The following is a 14407-nucleotide window of genomic DNA, read 5'->3' as shown; positions in this document are numbered from 1 at the left end:
TACCTACTACAACGCACGCCAGCGTCCTGACGTGTCCTGTTATTACGGCTGATCATTTCATTCCTAATCATTGTTTATATTAACAATTTTTAAGCTTATTTTTTTCTCAAAATCAAATAGTTTTGTTTTGAGTATCCTAAAAAAATTTAAAATGTGGTTAACATACACAAAATTATTACGGAGAATTTAAGAAGCAAGATATTTCTTTAAATACTTTATATAGCAATGATATTTGAATACAATTTTAAACTGCAAATTTCGTACATAAAATGCTGTAAACTATTTTTATCAAACAATGCGTTGGGCGAGATATTTCTCATGGAATTGATTTTTAGCGTGTGGCCCGAGGGCTCACTTTACTAGAGGTTTTATTCTGTACTAGTAGAATATTTAAACCCTGTACTCTCAGGGTAGCATTGTGGCTACTTCTGCTAAAATTTAAACCTTACCAAAGAAACTTAGTCTCAAGTTCCAATTTGTAGCTTTAAAGTAAATTTTGTGCATTGGTGAACTGAGGGCCCATCGTCTGATTGGATTTTCTTTATTTGCAGTAACTATCCAGAGCTCTTATTTTCGTATGTAGCCCTACGATTTACCTCCTAAATATTACCATTCATCAAAATCATCTTATTTGGTCAGATTCAGTAATTTGGTATTTGACATAGTTCATCTGAGGGACCACATTCGGCGGGTTGTAGCGTCCAACTTACAACACCTACAAATTTATCGTTCTGGCTACATTTGTTTTAGAGGTTCTGCTAAATCTTTATGTATACGAAACCTTCGTTTTCCACAGTGGCCTCTCGAAGGGAACGCACATTTCTGCAAAACGTTACCCTGGCAGGAAATGCAATATCTCGAAAACCTGAAGACGCTCAAATCACATTTTCAGCTCACATAATAGAACAAATATAAGCTATCTGCTCGTACACAGTTTTTCTCTTTCCGATCATTCGTTTAGAATTTTCCTGCTAGAAAAACGTTACTCCAGCAGGAATCGTTTTTTTCGTTTTGTACCAAAACGACAGCACGCACTAATCTCTAATTCGGCGCACATTTACACCATGTTGGGAACTAATTATACGTTCTACTCATATCACTCTAGGAGCTACTTTCCAGCTGGAGTAACGTACACCTTAGGCAAAGCTGTTTTATTGTTTTATTGTTTTATTTTTCACTTTTTCAAAATATTTTTTTTTGTTTCCTTATGCGCTCTATTTTTTTTTCATAGTAGGGATAGGGATATTATCAGGGAGTTTGATTAACCTATTTAGCCTATACGTTGGTTTATAAAGTATAATATTGCAGTTTCATCAAAATCCGTAGAGTAACAAAGTACATGTTAACATCCAGACATCCATACAAACTTTCGCATATATTAGTAGTTAGGATAAAAATAATTATTAAAATCTCAAACATTTATTTTCTTATTACATAGTTAATTACTCTCTAACAGAAATTAACAGTTCATAACAATTACATTCTTACAATACTAATAACCACGGTCACTACATATACATAATGACAATTTTGAACAACAAAAATTACAATTTTAATTTATAAACTTAATCGTCTTCTTGCAATAATGACTTGTAGCGAAATAAATACTGATTCTATATTTTTACTTTTACCTATCTATGTTAATAAAAATGATGTAGATGTCTTTTAGTTCTGTATTTAAATTTTCCTAGGTAGATTGTTTGACAAAGTAGATTGGATTCACAAAGGACAAGTCTTAGCCCCATGCTTGGGAGTGAGTTCCGAACTATACGGGTTGATCAGGAACGTATCCTTCATTCTTCCTGGCATGTAGGTGAAATAAATATCTCTGAAAAAGAAAATCTAGAGGTAAATTCTCTGGTCGTTTTTGTTGCGCCTCTTGATCCCAAAATATGAATGAACAGAAGGCGAGATTTTGAGTAATACCTAAGCAAAGTGTGCGCACTCGCAGGGTGGTGATGGTGAATATGGTTGGGTTTGACTTTGACTACATAATATTAACGTCAACAATATTGAAATTAGAGCTAAAAAGAATTTAACTTACAAGAATGCTTTGCTAGGATATGGATCGTACTTCATGGTAGACCACCAAAGTCGCGTTTGTTGCAGTTGGTTCATTCTATTTCTCGACACAAAGTCATCCAACAATATTTTAAACTGTAAAAGTAAAAAGTTATTAATTTTAAGTCGGAATTGAACCTACTATGGATCATGGCAAACAGAAAATTCAAGATCATACCAAGTTCTGAACTAAATGTCGATGAGACCAATTGAAGTGCTCCAATTGTTTCAAAGTGAACGGAATCCTATAAGCACGTGCTCTGAAGTCCATGTGCTTCAAGTCGAGCCATCTGCGTTGTGATTGTAAAATAAGTTGTTCTGAAAAATAAGACAACGTAAATATTTAGAGATCTATTTCTTACATACCTACTTACTTACTGATTGAGTTAGGTTTGAAATATCGACTTACTGTGTTCTTTAGGGTTTATTTTACCCTTTACTCGTTTCCTGACCCATTCTTGAAGGTTATTCAGAAGATTGGCTTGTGGCAAATGAGGTATTAGAAGCGGCGTGTCAGAGAGATCAGCTAAAAGAGCCTGTATGACCAACAGGATGAGAGTTAAGTACCTATATTATAGTAAGTAAAGTCCAAGAGATAGTTATGTGTATGTAGACCTAGCCAATTTTTACTAAGTGCGGAAATAAAGTAACAAGGAAGTATTAAGTAAGTAAATTTACAATAATTTTGATCATACCGCTAAAAGTTCTTTTTCCTTCAGTCCCGACGCAGATATCGTTGGCATTGACGGCTCTGGCTAGAAAATTATAAGAATAATATGAGTTTCCTAGTTCTGAGATTCTTAGTTATACATCTTCAAAAAAGGAAAATGTAGATTACCGTAGGCTCTACAGACTGCATAGCTTCTCTAACAGTGTCTCTAATAAAATCCGGTATCGGATTCATTTGGTATATCTTCGCTTTATCCACCCAAAATTTGCCATGCTTCGTAGGCGGATAGAAATACTTTTCAGTCGCTTTTCCCTCGTGGTAAAAATCGTAGAGATGACCGCATTTACATTTTGATTCCTTCAGGTAATCCATAACAGTATCCTCCCTGCAAAAGTCAAAATATTGTCGATTAATTCGTTATTTTTTTAAAAGGTTCCACCAAAATTGTAAAATACTGACCATTTGGTAATACAGTCACAAGCGTCGTCACATTTTTCTTTAACTTCGCGTGGGAATTTCCAAAAGCCCTGCAAGACTGTAATGAATTCGCCTCCATAGGCGACAGTTCCACCATTTATCGGGATGTATCCAGTTGGAAGTAGTGCAACATCTTTAAAATAAAAATAAATATTAAGGGTTAATAGCAGCATACATTAGAGATATGAATTAAGTACATTCAACTTTTCCGATTTATAAAACGAATAAAGATTTGGTTGGTTGTGTCAGTAACTTTAGACTCGTCTCCTTAGTGTAGATAGAGTTAGTAGAGACAGCATACTAAGTACTTAATAAGTATTGCTTTGTCAAAATAAACAAAAGGAAGAATGAAGACACTTTTAATTACTTGACAAAAGGTAATGCGGAGATCCTCCGGTGAAAGACACTCCGGTAACGAGGTATTGAACGTTCTTGTAAGGGGATTTATGTTTCGGCTTCGCTTTCTTCTTCAGCATCTTCAATTTGTTCACGTAAGCTACCATCTTCGGGTCCGTATTGCCTGCACAGATATTTACCATAGTTAAATTTCAATCAATAAATAAATAAATTGATTTTGTGCATTTTATTTTATCCTTACGCAGCGTGCTCGGTGGCTCCCAAAATTTGTAGTTGCAGATTCGTTCACTTTGCTTTTCTTTCTTATTTCTTTCTTTGCGTTTGTCTAACTGCAATGGTAACCAATCACTATCATGCTCTCTACAATACCTACTCAATATTTTTAATAACAAAATAAAAATATAAACTTACGAAAGTATGATCCTTGCACAGTCTTTCATAGCTCTATAAAAAAGTGACATATTATTCATTTTAAAATAAACATTTGAATAGTGTCCGAGATAAAGCTGTCCAGAAATCAGTTTTCGCACGATAAATACTTACAAAAAATCATCTCTACCTATTTACAGTGGAGATACCTACCTCCTCAATGCTCTGATCCCAACTTGACACCATTTTGGTGTGAGTGAACCTGGAGAAGGAGGTTTCAGTATGAACACGGTACATTACCTCTTCGCTCCTGAGCCGAAACTTGTACCCAAGAGGTTGAGATTTGGGTTTCCTCTGTTGACCCGAACTATGAGTACTGTAGAGAGGGACGTACATTTGTTGTTGATATTCCCCGTATCGTATATCAGGTTGGTAATACTTCTTTTTTTCTGTAAAAACGCAGTTTTTTTAATACCTACTACCTACATAATAAGTAACCAAGTATTTGTTGGTACCTAGTATTAACTTACTCTTCGGCACCTCTTGTGGTGGAATTTTTTTCACATACGTTAACTTCTCTAATCTCTCAATGCATTCTTCTAGATCTATAAATACTAGACACGACATGAGGATCATTGCATTTATATCGTATTCTGTAATAGAAAGGGAGACTATTTTTCTGCTTTATTGTCACCTAACTACATATGTAGGTAAAGTGCACATACCTACACTTCTTTGGGACGCAAAACTTATTTAGAAATCCATAAAACTGGCTTATTATCCGATTATGGGTTAAGATCTCAGTATCGACGTAGTTACTTACTTGGTCTTAACTCACTAGGTGGTTTTTTATAGTAGGCAGAGTACAGATTCCATATGAAAACGCCGGGATCATGAACGCAGTCATTCATAGCCTGCATCAGCAAAGGTTTAGGTATTTTCAGTGTAAGTCCAAGATCCGACAGAGACTGTCGAATACGTATCGGCAAATCTTCTAAAAGATCTTGATGTATGTTTTCTTTTAAATGGTTCAATACTTCTCTTTGTTCACTTGACAACTCACAATACCAAGCCGGGCCTACTTCTGTATTCAATCTTCTTTCTTTCCTTTTTGCTAAAAATATGCAAGTAGGTAGGTAAGTAAGGCATCATCATGGTAACCTATCGTTAGTCGATAAATAATTGTGGGCTAAGCAAGTACTTCTACTGAATGAAAACACCCAGACCTAAGAACTGTACCTACTTATAATCTATTAGCATACTGTGTTCATGCACGCACACATATTATTATTATTATCTATGCTTGAATCGTAGTAGGGGGTGGTAGGGGATTGAACCTGCGATCTCTGAGTCGCCACGCGTACAATATATTATAGGTAGCTAACCCACCCTGCCTGCTCCGAAACGATCTCATACTGTCTTGGGATGCATTTTGTTTTTAAATTACATAAATGATTTGCAACAAAGTACAACTGAGACGTTTATTTTGCATGCTGATGATATTGTACCTACTAGTAGCAGCGAAGAATTAAATACAAAAAAACAATCTTATAGCAATTTGCAAATTAATTACTTAGTATAATAATTATTTTTAAACTTTCACGTTGCATAAATAATTTAATTAGTAAGTAATAGTCCCGTTACCCCTCGTACTACTCTAAATTTTATTATGCTTGTATTATGAGTGAGCATCATACATCACATTACAGCGCGGCGGCGGGGTTCGAACCCGCGTCGTTTCTTGGATGAAGAATCGGCCAGTCAGACTCATCACTGTTCGGCTATCGTGGCATCGTGCCTTCTGAATGTTGATTGATTGATATTTGATACCAATACCAATTGGAAACCAAAAATGTATCTAAATAAAATCCCAATAAGCTAACGAGATTTAAATGCGCTTTACGAATTAAAAAATGCACTACAATTACCTTCACAGTAAAAATAGTATTTTAAATCTCTTAAATATTTCAGCCATTTTCCAACTTTCTCGTTATACGGTTTTTTTGCTAAATTTTCTATCATTTCCTTTTCCAGATAAATCCACACTGGATCTTTCTTGGGCCCATAAATGGTCTGAAAACAGCAAATAAAAAACCGAAGAATAAATAAATCTTTGGACAATTTCACACAGCGCCAGCTAGCCCCAAAGTAAGCAACTTAATGCTTGTGTTATGGGTGCTAGCTTAACGGGTATACTACTTATATACTTTTTTTTTCAAATACATAAATATTATATATGTTACGGTTAATGTGATAAATTGAAAATTATTAATAATAACCGGTTATTATGAATAATTACCGACAATCGCGGTAAAAGTGATAAATTAATCACATTTAACAGTGATTATTTGATAATTCAACTTTAGTACTAACAAATTTCATAAAAGAGAACAACATCTTGTGTACATGCTCGTGTACAGCCAAACTTTTGAACGTTTTGATATCATAATATTAATATAATTTGGCATAATGAGTTTGGAATGTTTCTTGCATAATATTACTTTTCCATGATGCCTATAACATAATGTTTTGATTTAAAGTAAAAAATAGGTTAAGGTGCGGCGGGGGGGGGCCCTTGGGCCCCCCCCAAGCCGCCCATTTAGTTTTATACACACATAAATGACCCCATATTTAATCACATTTACCAAATCATGCGGTAATTATTCATAATAACCGGCGATTATTCATAATTTTCACATTTATCACTTTGACCGTAACATATACATCTATTATGTTGTTTTTTTTTCTCTCTCTTTATTTTTCCTTATTTGCACTGTTTTGTCCGTACCCATTTCTATGTACACTTTCCTCTCCCCAAAGGTTGTCTGGAAGAGATCGCTCTTAGCGATAAGACCGCCTGTGTTGTACCATTGCATTTTGTTTCATTAAATTCTGTAATCTTTGTTTTGTGTGCAATAAAGAATATTCTATCTATCTATGATTAGCGTTTTTTACTTTCCAAAAGGGCCTCTAATTCTGGTATGCCCAAGGGCCCCAGCTTAGTTTAAGACGGCGGTGCATATACATAGTCACACCCAGACCCGTCACAGAAATTAAAATTCATCATTTCAATTTCTGCCCTGCCGGGAATCGAACCCGGGACCTCTCGGCATAGTAGTCCGTTCTGAACCACTACACCAAACGGCACACACAGAAAAAAAATTCACTGTTTCGTGGGAGTGGAATTAATTAGATATTGAGTATACATGAGGCTAATCATAGTAGTTTGATTTAAGCGCAAACGTAGATAGGTAGAGATACTAACTACCCCCTCGCTAGGCCATACTTACCTACTTATCGCGGTAACCCGAAGATTCGAAGATTCACATCAATCGCGACGCGATGTGTGTGGCCCAGGGAATAGGGTAGTAGGTAGTAGGTGATCCAGGAACAAGTGCGTCTGTAATATTGAACCCACAGGTAGGTACTTACTTTTTTTTGTAGAAATTGTTGCACAGTAGGCATTTTATACTTCCCCATTGTTGATGTAGGTACACTTAAGAATTTTAATTCACAATAAAAACAGGAATTTTATAAAATCAACCTAATACCAGAACCATCAAATTTTGACTGCCTAATGAAACAACAGAAAAATAAAAAATATCGTCTCTACATTGCCAGTTGTCCTATTTCAATCATCAAAAGAGTTTATTATGGTAGGGTAGGTACAGAACAGCCTGTAAGGTACGACGATGCCCATTGACTGGCGCGCGGCGGAGCGCGTCGGAGCGCACTTAGTTTACACGGCCGTAAAGAAAATAGTATTTTTAACTTAAACTTTTTAAAACCACCTATCATTTATCATAAAATCATTATAAAATATCAAATTTGTCTAATTATATATTATGAAAACAGCCTATAAGCCACTCGCTCAAATGTTAAATGTGTCCTATCCCGTACAAAACATGTGCCGCGCAGTGACTTACTGGATGGCTTGTATTTTATTTGCCCCTAGTTACCTACTTTATAAAAATAAAAAATCACTTTTAATAGAACTGCTACGCTAAATCGTTTTTGTATTGTTTATTATTATTAAGACAATTAATGTTTCTCTGTAAGTGATTGCATTTAGTCCAGTCAATGAATGCCTTAACGACGGTGTAGAGACACAGAATAATAATAAGTACTACGTACAGAAGTTTTACTTCGTGAAGGTATTTAAAAAAATGTATGCTCAATGTCATTAACAATATGGTGTAATTTAGCCTGTCTCAAGAGTCAAGCACCATTTTGTTGACAAACGTCAGTGATCGGCACTGCGCCGAAGCCACAGATATCCATATCTGTGGCCGAAGCTATAGGGCTGACTTCGGTAAAATGATGTGACGTGAGGTGCCAAACTGCGGAAAATGGCGGAGGAAATACATGATTTAGCATGAATTATCATTAATAATATTAACTACTTATTTACCTCTCAGTGTCTTGAGGCAACATAAAAAAGTACATTCTGTGTTTTTATTATTATTTAGGCAGTTAAATACTACACAGTATTTAGTACACCATTTTCTTTATTTTCTTCCATCATACACAAGAATACGCGTGCGTGAGTCAATGTTCGCTCGTATGTGAGGCCTTGTCGAATAGTATCCTGTAGGTGGGCCATCGTGCGTGTTTTGTTTTCGATGTAAACTCGCGGAGATGAACAGGCCTGAGCCCCGATTACGGTAACTTTTAACGTCTACAATCCAGACGCGTTTCTGATTCTGCAATACGATTGGTCAAAACAGCTGACGTACGCTGTTGGACGACCAATCGTATCGCAGAATCGAGAAGCGTGTCTGGATTGTTGACGTTAAAAATTACCATAATCGGGGCTCTGGTAGAGAGAAATCCGTGGAACACAATTTCTGACCTCGGGACTCTCAGAATACAGAACAAACCAGAGCCCCGATTACGGTAACTTTTAACGTCAACAATCCAGACACGCTTCTCGATTGTGCGATACGATTGGTCAAAACAGCTGACGTACGCTGTTGAACGACCAATCGTATCGCAGAATCGAGAAGCGTGTCTGGATTGTTGACGTTAAAAGTTACCGTAATCGGGGCTCAGAAGGAGTGTTCGATAACATTTCTACGCGGCAACTTGTGTCCAAAATACTTCCCCTCCCGCGCCCCTCTACCCCCTTTAGTGTTACTAGCGCCGTGTGACACCCCGATTTTTGGGGTAAAATTATGTAATTTTTTAAAGAGATGTTAAACAAGTAAAAAATAAGTAAGTGAAATAAGTACACACGGCCACAGTGTTAACTATCCATTTCCGTTTTTGCTCTCGCTCTTAAGTTTTGTAAGAAATTGCAACAAACTAGCGAGATTGTATGTGTAAACAAACAATACCATCCATTAAAGGCTCCAGACATCAGTATGGAGCAGAATCAGCGCAATAAAAAAATAGCGCAATATTTTGTTGCAATTTCTTACAAAACTTGCGCACAAAAAGCAAATCTAGTATGAAAATCATCAAAAAAAAAAAATCAAAAATGGCCGCGCGAAAAAAAAAAGACGCCACTTTCCATACAAAATCTGGCATTGCCATTAACGCGTGAATTTTTTATAGACAAATGTAATTCAGTATAAAAAAGTAGGGTAAAATATTCCGTTGACCTGTGGCAACACTTACAAAATACAACCGTGATTTTTTTTGAAAATTATTATTAAATTAAAATGAATTGGAAATGTGCTACTTACGGATAAAACATGATCCTATGCACTTTCTTCGTAATTCCAGTAGCATTCTTACATGTTGGAACGGCACAAGACGGCATAATTTAATTATAAAGTGTCAATCTGACGGATATGTAAACAATGCGCGCGCCGGCCATTGACTAATTGCTCTAAAGTCAAATTAGTGCGATTTGGAGTAATTTATATGAATACACATTTACGCCCGTTGACGGTTTCTGGTTTGTTCCGTATTCTGAGTCGGGACTTTATTTAGCCTAGTTAGGTGGTGAACATAGCAAAAGTCCCCGCCCTTAACCCTTGAGCCGGCGGGGAGAGGGGGGTTTAAAGGTACCACTTTTCGGTTTTTCGCTTAATCCTCGGAAACTATGCGTCCTAGTGACATGACTACTATGAACCAAAAAAAGCTTATTCAATTTACTACAGGTGAGACCGTCAAGTTTTTCTATATCTTGTATAGTTTTTGCGGCATCTGCTCTAGAAGGTCTGTAAAATTGGAAATTTTATTGTTGTCTTACATGTTCCTTTCAGGAGAAAATCGACTAAATCAACATTGAGCAAACACTATTAAGTCTCAACACATGAGCCAAATTTGAAGTGTTAATGCACAGTAGTTTTTGAGTGATGAGGAGTCAAAAGTGGCTCAAAGTGGTTCGTCTAAATATACGCACGGTGCAGTCCCCTCCCTGGAACTAGGCTTAACATGCTCCCGCATGTCTAGAATGATTGCTCAATGTTGATTTAGTCGATTTTCTCCTGATGGAAACATGTAAGACAAAAATAAAATTTCCAATATTACAGACCTTCTAGAGCAGATGCCGCGAAAACTATACAATTTATAGAAAAACTTGTTTATCTCACCTGTAGCAAATTGAATATGCTTTTTTTGGTTCAAAGTAGTCATGTCACTAGGACGCATAGTTTCCGAGGATTAAGCGAAAAACCGAAAAGTGGCACCTTTAAACCCCCCTCTCCCCGCCGGCTCAAGGGTTAAGGGCGGGGACTTTTGCTATGTTCACCACCTAACTAGGCTAAATAAAGTCCCGACTCAGAAATTGTGTTCTACAGTTTTCCATCTATAATGCTTTATTGACTGGACTAATTGTAATCTTTTTGAGAAATAAATATCTTTAACCATATTTTATTAACAGTTCGAGTCGTAATTGCTTAGAACTGATTAACTGACATTTTAATCCGGACGGATGCGCGAGCATGCCTCGGAACCGGAAGCCGGTTGGCTCCGAGCGTATTCCAGCGGATACGCGCGCGCATTCCACTTCCACCACATTGTGGGTTGAACGGACGCTGCGCTGCGCGCCAACTCGCGCTGGTCAATGGGAATCCTGCCTAAAGGGTTTCCACGTCCGTCCACACTGACACCGCGAGGTAGTGGTAGTGGTGACGCGGACGCATCGAACAAGAATACTTTAAAAATAACTATAATTGGTCATAATCTCAAAACTCATGATTGAATAACCAATCGGATTTCATTATTTCCACTTCTCCGCTTCGTTCGCTCCGTGTCAAGCCGGCGCACGGTGGTCTGAAAATGAAGCTCCCATACCATAGAAACTTAATGTCAGAAATTAATCAATAAAAATATGTATTATGTTTAGTATACCTCCCTTTGTGTTACTAATATAGTATGAAGGGTATATGTAGCTCCATGTGTGAGAAAAAAAATATTTTCATTTTTTTTGTATGGAAAAAAACACTTAAAGTGGATTTTTTTTAAACTGAATAGAACTGAAGGGCTGGTACTCACATGAGCTATTGCACCATACACGGCGATCAAGATGACATACAATTCTTGTGCCTTTGGGTGCCGCTTTGCATATACCAAGCTTTGGAAATTTTGAATTTTCGGTAGGTGATCTTTCAAGTCTTTGATGTTATTTTATGAAGTTATTAACCGCTTTCAATACGAGAATAGTATGTAAATTAATACTCATATAACTAGGAATATCCTTGGGGATATTTTTAAATAATTTTTATTTTGAAAATATAAAAAAAAAATGTTTAATCATTGAATGAAGTAACCAACCAGTTGGTAACTGACATTGTTATTAGTTACTAACCTGCTAATGACGTTTTAATGAAAATAATAGAAATCAATATTGATTAAATAAACAACTTAAAAAATCGAACTGCCTAATAGGCCAGTAGAATTTTAAAATCGGAAATAATTCCTACAAAAGATTTTATTGTTTCAATGGCTTCATTTGTTACCCATTAAGACTATCCTAAATTTTTGACTTCGACGGAGTTGTGCTAAAGTGGTGGGGGCCCCCGAAAGGGGCGTTTTTTCGGTTTTACGGTTATATCGCGTAAAAGACTTGCCCTATCGAAAACTGGTTTTCATGACGGTTGAAGAGCATTTAATTTTAATCCTGCATTGAATAAGACCAAATTCATATGTTTTGGAAAAACCGTTCTCGTGCTTATCTCCGAAAAAGTAGGTACAAAATGTAGGTACGTATAATTAATCCACGTCCAATGGCTCGATACCCGCAGGATTCCAAGTTTTGAAAAGGACCGCCTTAACCAGTGTAACCCTGTCAAGGCTTACGAGCTGGATGCGCCTATATCTTGTTCGTCCCCAGCCATTCGATACGTTGTATAATCGATGCCTGGTATGGTCACACAGAGTCGTTCAGGAGAGTGCAAGAAAGAGGTGCAGTAACCGCAGTTAAGGAACGGCTGGGACAAACAAGGATAGGTGCATCCATCTCTTAAGCCTTGACAGGGTTAAACTGGTTGAGTCGGCCCTTTACAAGGCTTGTGACGAGCCATTGGACGTAGAGAGGGTCAATAATTATACGTAGGGTAAGGTGGGGCACAATGTTACACGGGGTACAATGTTACAATGCATATTTCTCCGTCCCTTTTTATAGTTGTAAGATGTTCAGCTTTCTATTAGTTGTATGATGTTGGTATACACGTTTGTCAAGCTCATAAGAGCTGCTGAACTGAGCCGCTGAACATCTTACAACTATAAAAAGGGACGGAGAAATATGCATTGTAACATTGTACCCCGTGTAACATTGTGCCCCACCTTACCCTACGTATAATTATTGACCCTCTCTACGTCCAATGGCTCGTCACAAGCCTTGTAAAGGGCCGACTCAACCAGTTTAACCCTGCCAAGGCTTAAGAGATGGATGCACCTATCCTTGTTCGTCCCAGCCGTTCCTTAACTGCGGTTACTGCACCTCTTTCTTGCACTCTCCTGAACGACTCTGTGTGACCATACCAGGCATCGATTATACAACGTATCGAATGGCTGGGGACGAACAAGATATAGGCGCATCCAGCTCGTAAGCCTTGACAGGGTTACACTGGTTGAGGCGGTCCTTTTCAAAACTTGGAATCCTGCGGGTATCGAGCCATTGGACGTGGATTAATTATACGTACCTACATTTTGTACCTACTTTTTCGGAGATAAGCACGAGAACGGTTTTTCCAAAACATATGAATTTGGTCTTATTCAATGCAGGATTAAAATTAAATGCTCTTCAACCGTCATGAAAACCAGTTTTCGATAGGGCAAGTCTTTTACGCGATATAACCGTAAAACCGAAAAAACGCCCCTTTCGGGGGCCCCCACCACTTTAGCACAACTCCGTCGAAGTCAAAAATTTAGGATAGTCTTAATGGGTAACAAATGAAGCCATTGAAACAATAAAATCTTTTGTAGGAATTATTTCCGATTTTAAAATTCTACTGGCCTATTAGGCAGTTCGATTTTTTAAGTTGTTTATTTAATCAATATTGATTTCTATTATTTTCATTAAAACGTCATTAGCAGGTTAGTAACTAATAACAATGTCAGTTACCAACTGGTTGGTTACTTCATTCAATGATTAAACATTTTTTTTTTATATTTTCAAAATAAAAATTATTTAAAAATATCCCCAAGGATATTCCTAGTTATATGAGTATTAATTTACATACTATTCTCGTATTGAAAGCGGTTAATAACTTCATAAAATAACATCAAAGACTTGAAAGATCACCTACCGAAAATTCAAAATTTCCAAAGCTTGGTATATGCAAAGCGGCACCCAAAGGCACAAGAATTGTATGTCATCTTGATCGCCGTGTATGGTGCAATAGCTCATGTGAGTACCAGCCCTTCAGTTCTATTCAGTTTAAAAAAAATCCACTTTAAGTGTTTTTTTCCATACAAAAAAAATGAAAATATTTTTTTTCTCACACATGGAGCTACATATACCCTTCATACTATATTAGTAACACAAAGGGAGGTATACTAAACATAATACATATTTTTATTGATTAATTTCTGACATTAAGTTTCTAATTCTATGGTATGGGAGCTTCATTTTCAGACCACTGTGCGGCGCCGCTGTCAACTTCTATAAAAAAAAATAACGGCCCGACGTCTTCTCCACTCCACCTTGGTGAAAACCGGGCCTTGGGGCATTGGGGCCATTTGGGGCACGAATTGGGGTCACCAATAGAAAGCCTATCACAAAATGTCAAAATTCCCCAATGAATTTTGTGATCAATATCCCAACAGATTTAATGGATATTTGAGTAAAAATAACACTAACATGAATCCAACATATTTTTTATTACATTTAAATATAATAATTGATTAAATACATTCAAAGCTTTGAAACAAAATATTGAACAATACATATTTTTTATGTATTTCAAATTCAGATGTTTAATGCCCTATTTAATTCTACAAAATGATGATAACATTGTAGATTAATGTAACAATATACAGAGATTTTAGAAGTTTCTTTTTAATTAAAACTACCTGAAA

At 36.7% G+C, this 14407-nt stretch overlaps 1 protein-coding gene across 3 annotated transcripts; it reads right to left on the bottom strand.

Annotated features, from left to right (window-relative positions):
* Nucleotides 1–1556: 1556 nt before the first annotated feature.
* LOC114361432 (uncharacterized) lies at nt 1557–7504 on the bottom strand. 3 transcript variants are annotated; one of them, XM_028316440.1, is made up of 15 exons: nt 7367–7504; nt 5863–6007; nt 4758–5048; nt 4465–4587; nt 4235–4383; nt 3977–4009; nt 3807–3894; nt 3576–3728; nt 3191–3341; nt 2900–3116; nt 2757–2816; nt 2471–2597; nt 2240–2379; nt 2045–2157; nt 1557–1828 (listed from the first exon to the last, which is right to left on the bottom strand). In XM_028316440.1, the coding sequence occupies exons 1-15, from the start codon at nt 7412–7414 to the stop codon at nt 1720–1722; spliced, it is 1947 nt and encodes a 648-aa protein (XP_028172241.1). In that variant the 5' UTR covers nt 7415–7504; the 3' UTR covers nt 1557–1719. The 3 variants fall into 3 exon arrangements, with proteins under 3 accessions (XP_028172241.1, XP_028172243.1, XP_028172242.1); XM_028316442.1 differs by lacking the exon at nt 7367–7504 and adding an exon at nt 7225–7346; XM_028316441.1 differs by lacking the exon at nt 2757–2816 and having other exon boundaries at nt 1575–1828.
* Nucleotides 7505–14407: the final 6903 nt, after the last annotated feature.

The sequence above is a fragment of the Ostrinia furnacalis genome, unplaced genomic scaffold (assembly GCF_004193835.3).
Source record: "Ostrinia furnacalis isolate ACB-3 unplaced genomic scaffold, ASM419383v2 OfSCF5700, whole genome shotgun sequence".
Lineage (NCBI taxonomy): Eukaryota > Metazoa > Arthropoda > Insecta > Lepidoptera > Crambidae > Ostrinia > Ostrinia furnacalis.
This window is presented reverse-complemented; position numbering and strand designations above follow the sequence as displayed.

What these genes read in the sequence shown, in the direction of transcription:
- LOC114361432 (XM_028316440.1), bottom strand. Translation starts at nt 7,414, where the DNA reads ATGGGGAAGTATAAAATGCCTACTGTGCAACAATTTCTACAAAAAAAA. An exon ending in TGTGACTGTATTACCAAATG is followed by an intron (nt 3,117 to 3,190) that starts GTCAGTATTTTA and finishes TGACTTTTGCAG; the next exon opens with GGAGGATACTGTTATGGATT. An exon ending in TATCCTAGCAAAGCATTCTT is followed by an intron (nt 1,829 to 2,044) that starts GTAAGTTAAATT and finishes TTTCTTTTTCAG; the next exon opens with AGATATTTATTTCACCTACA.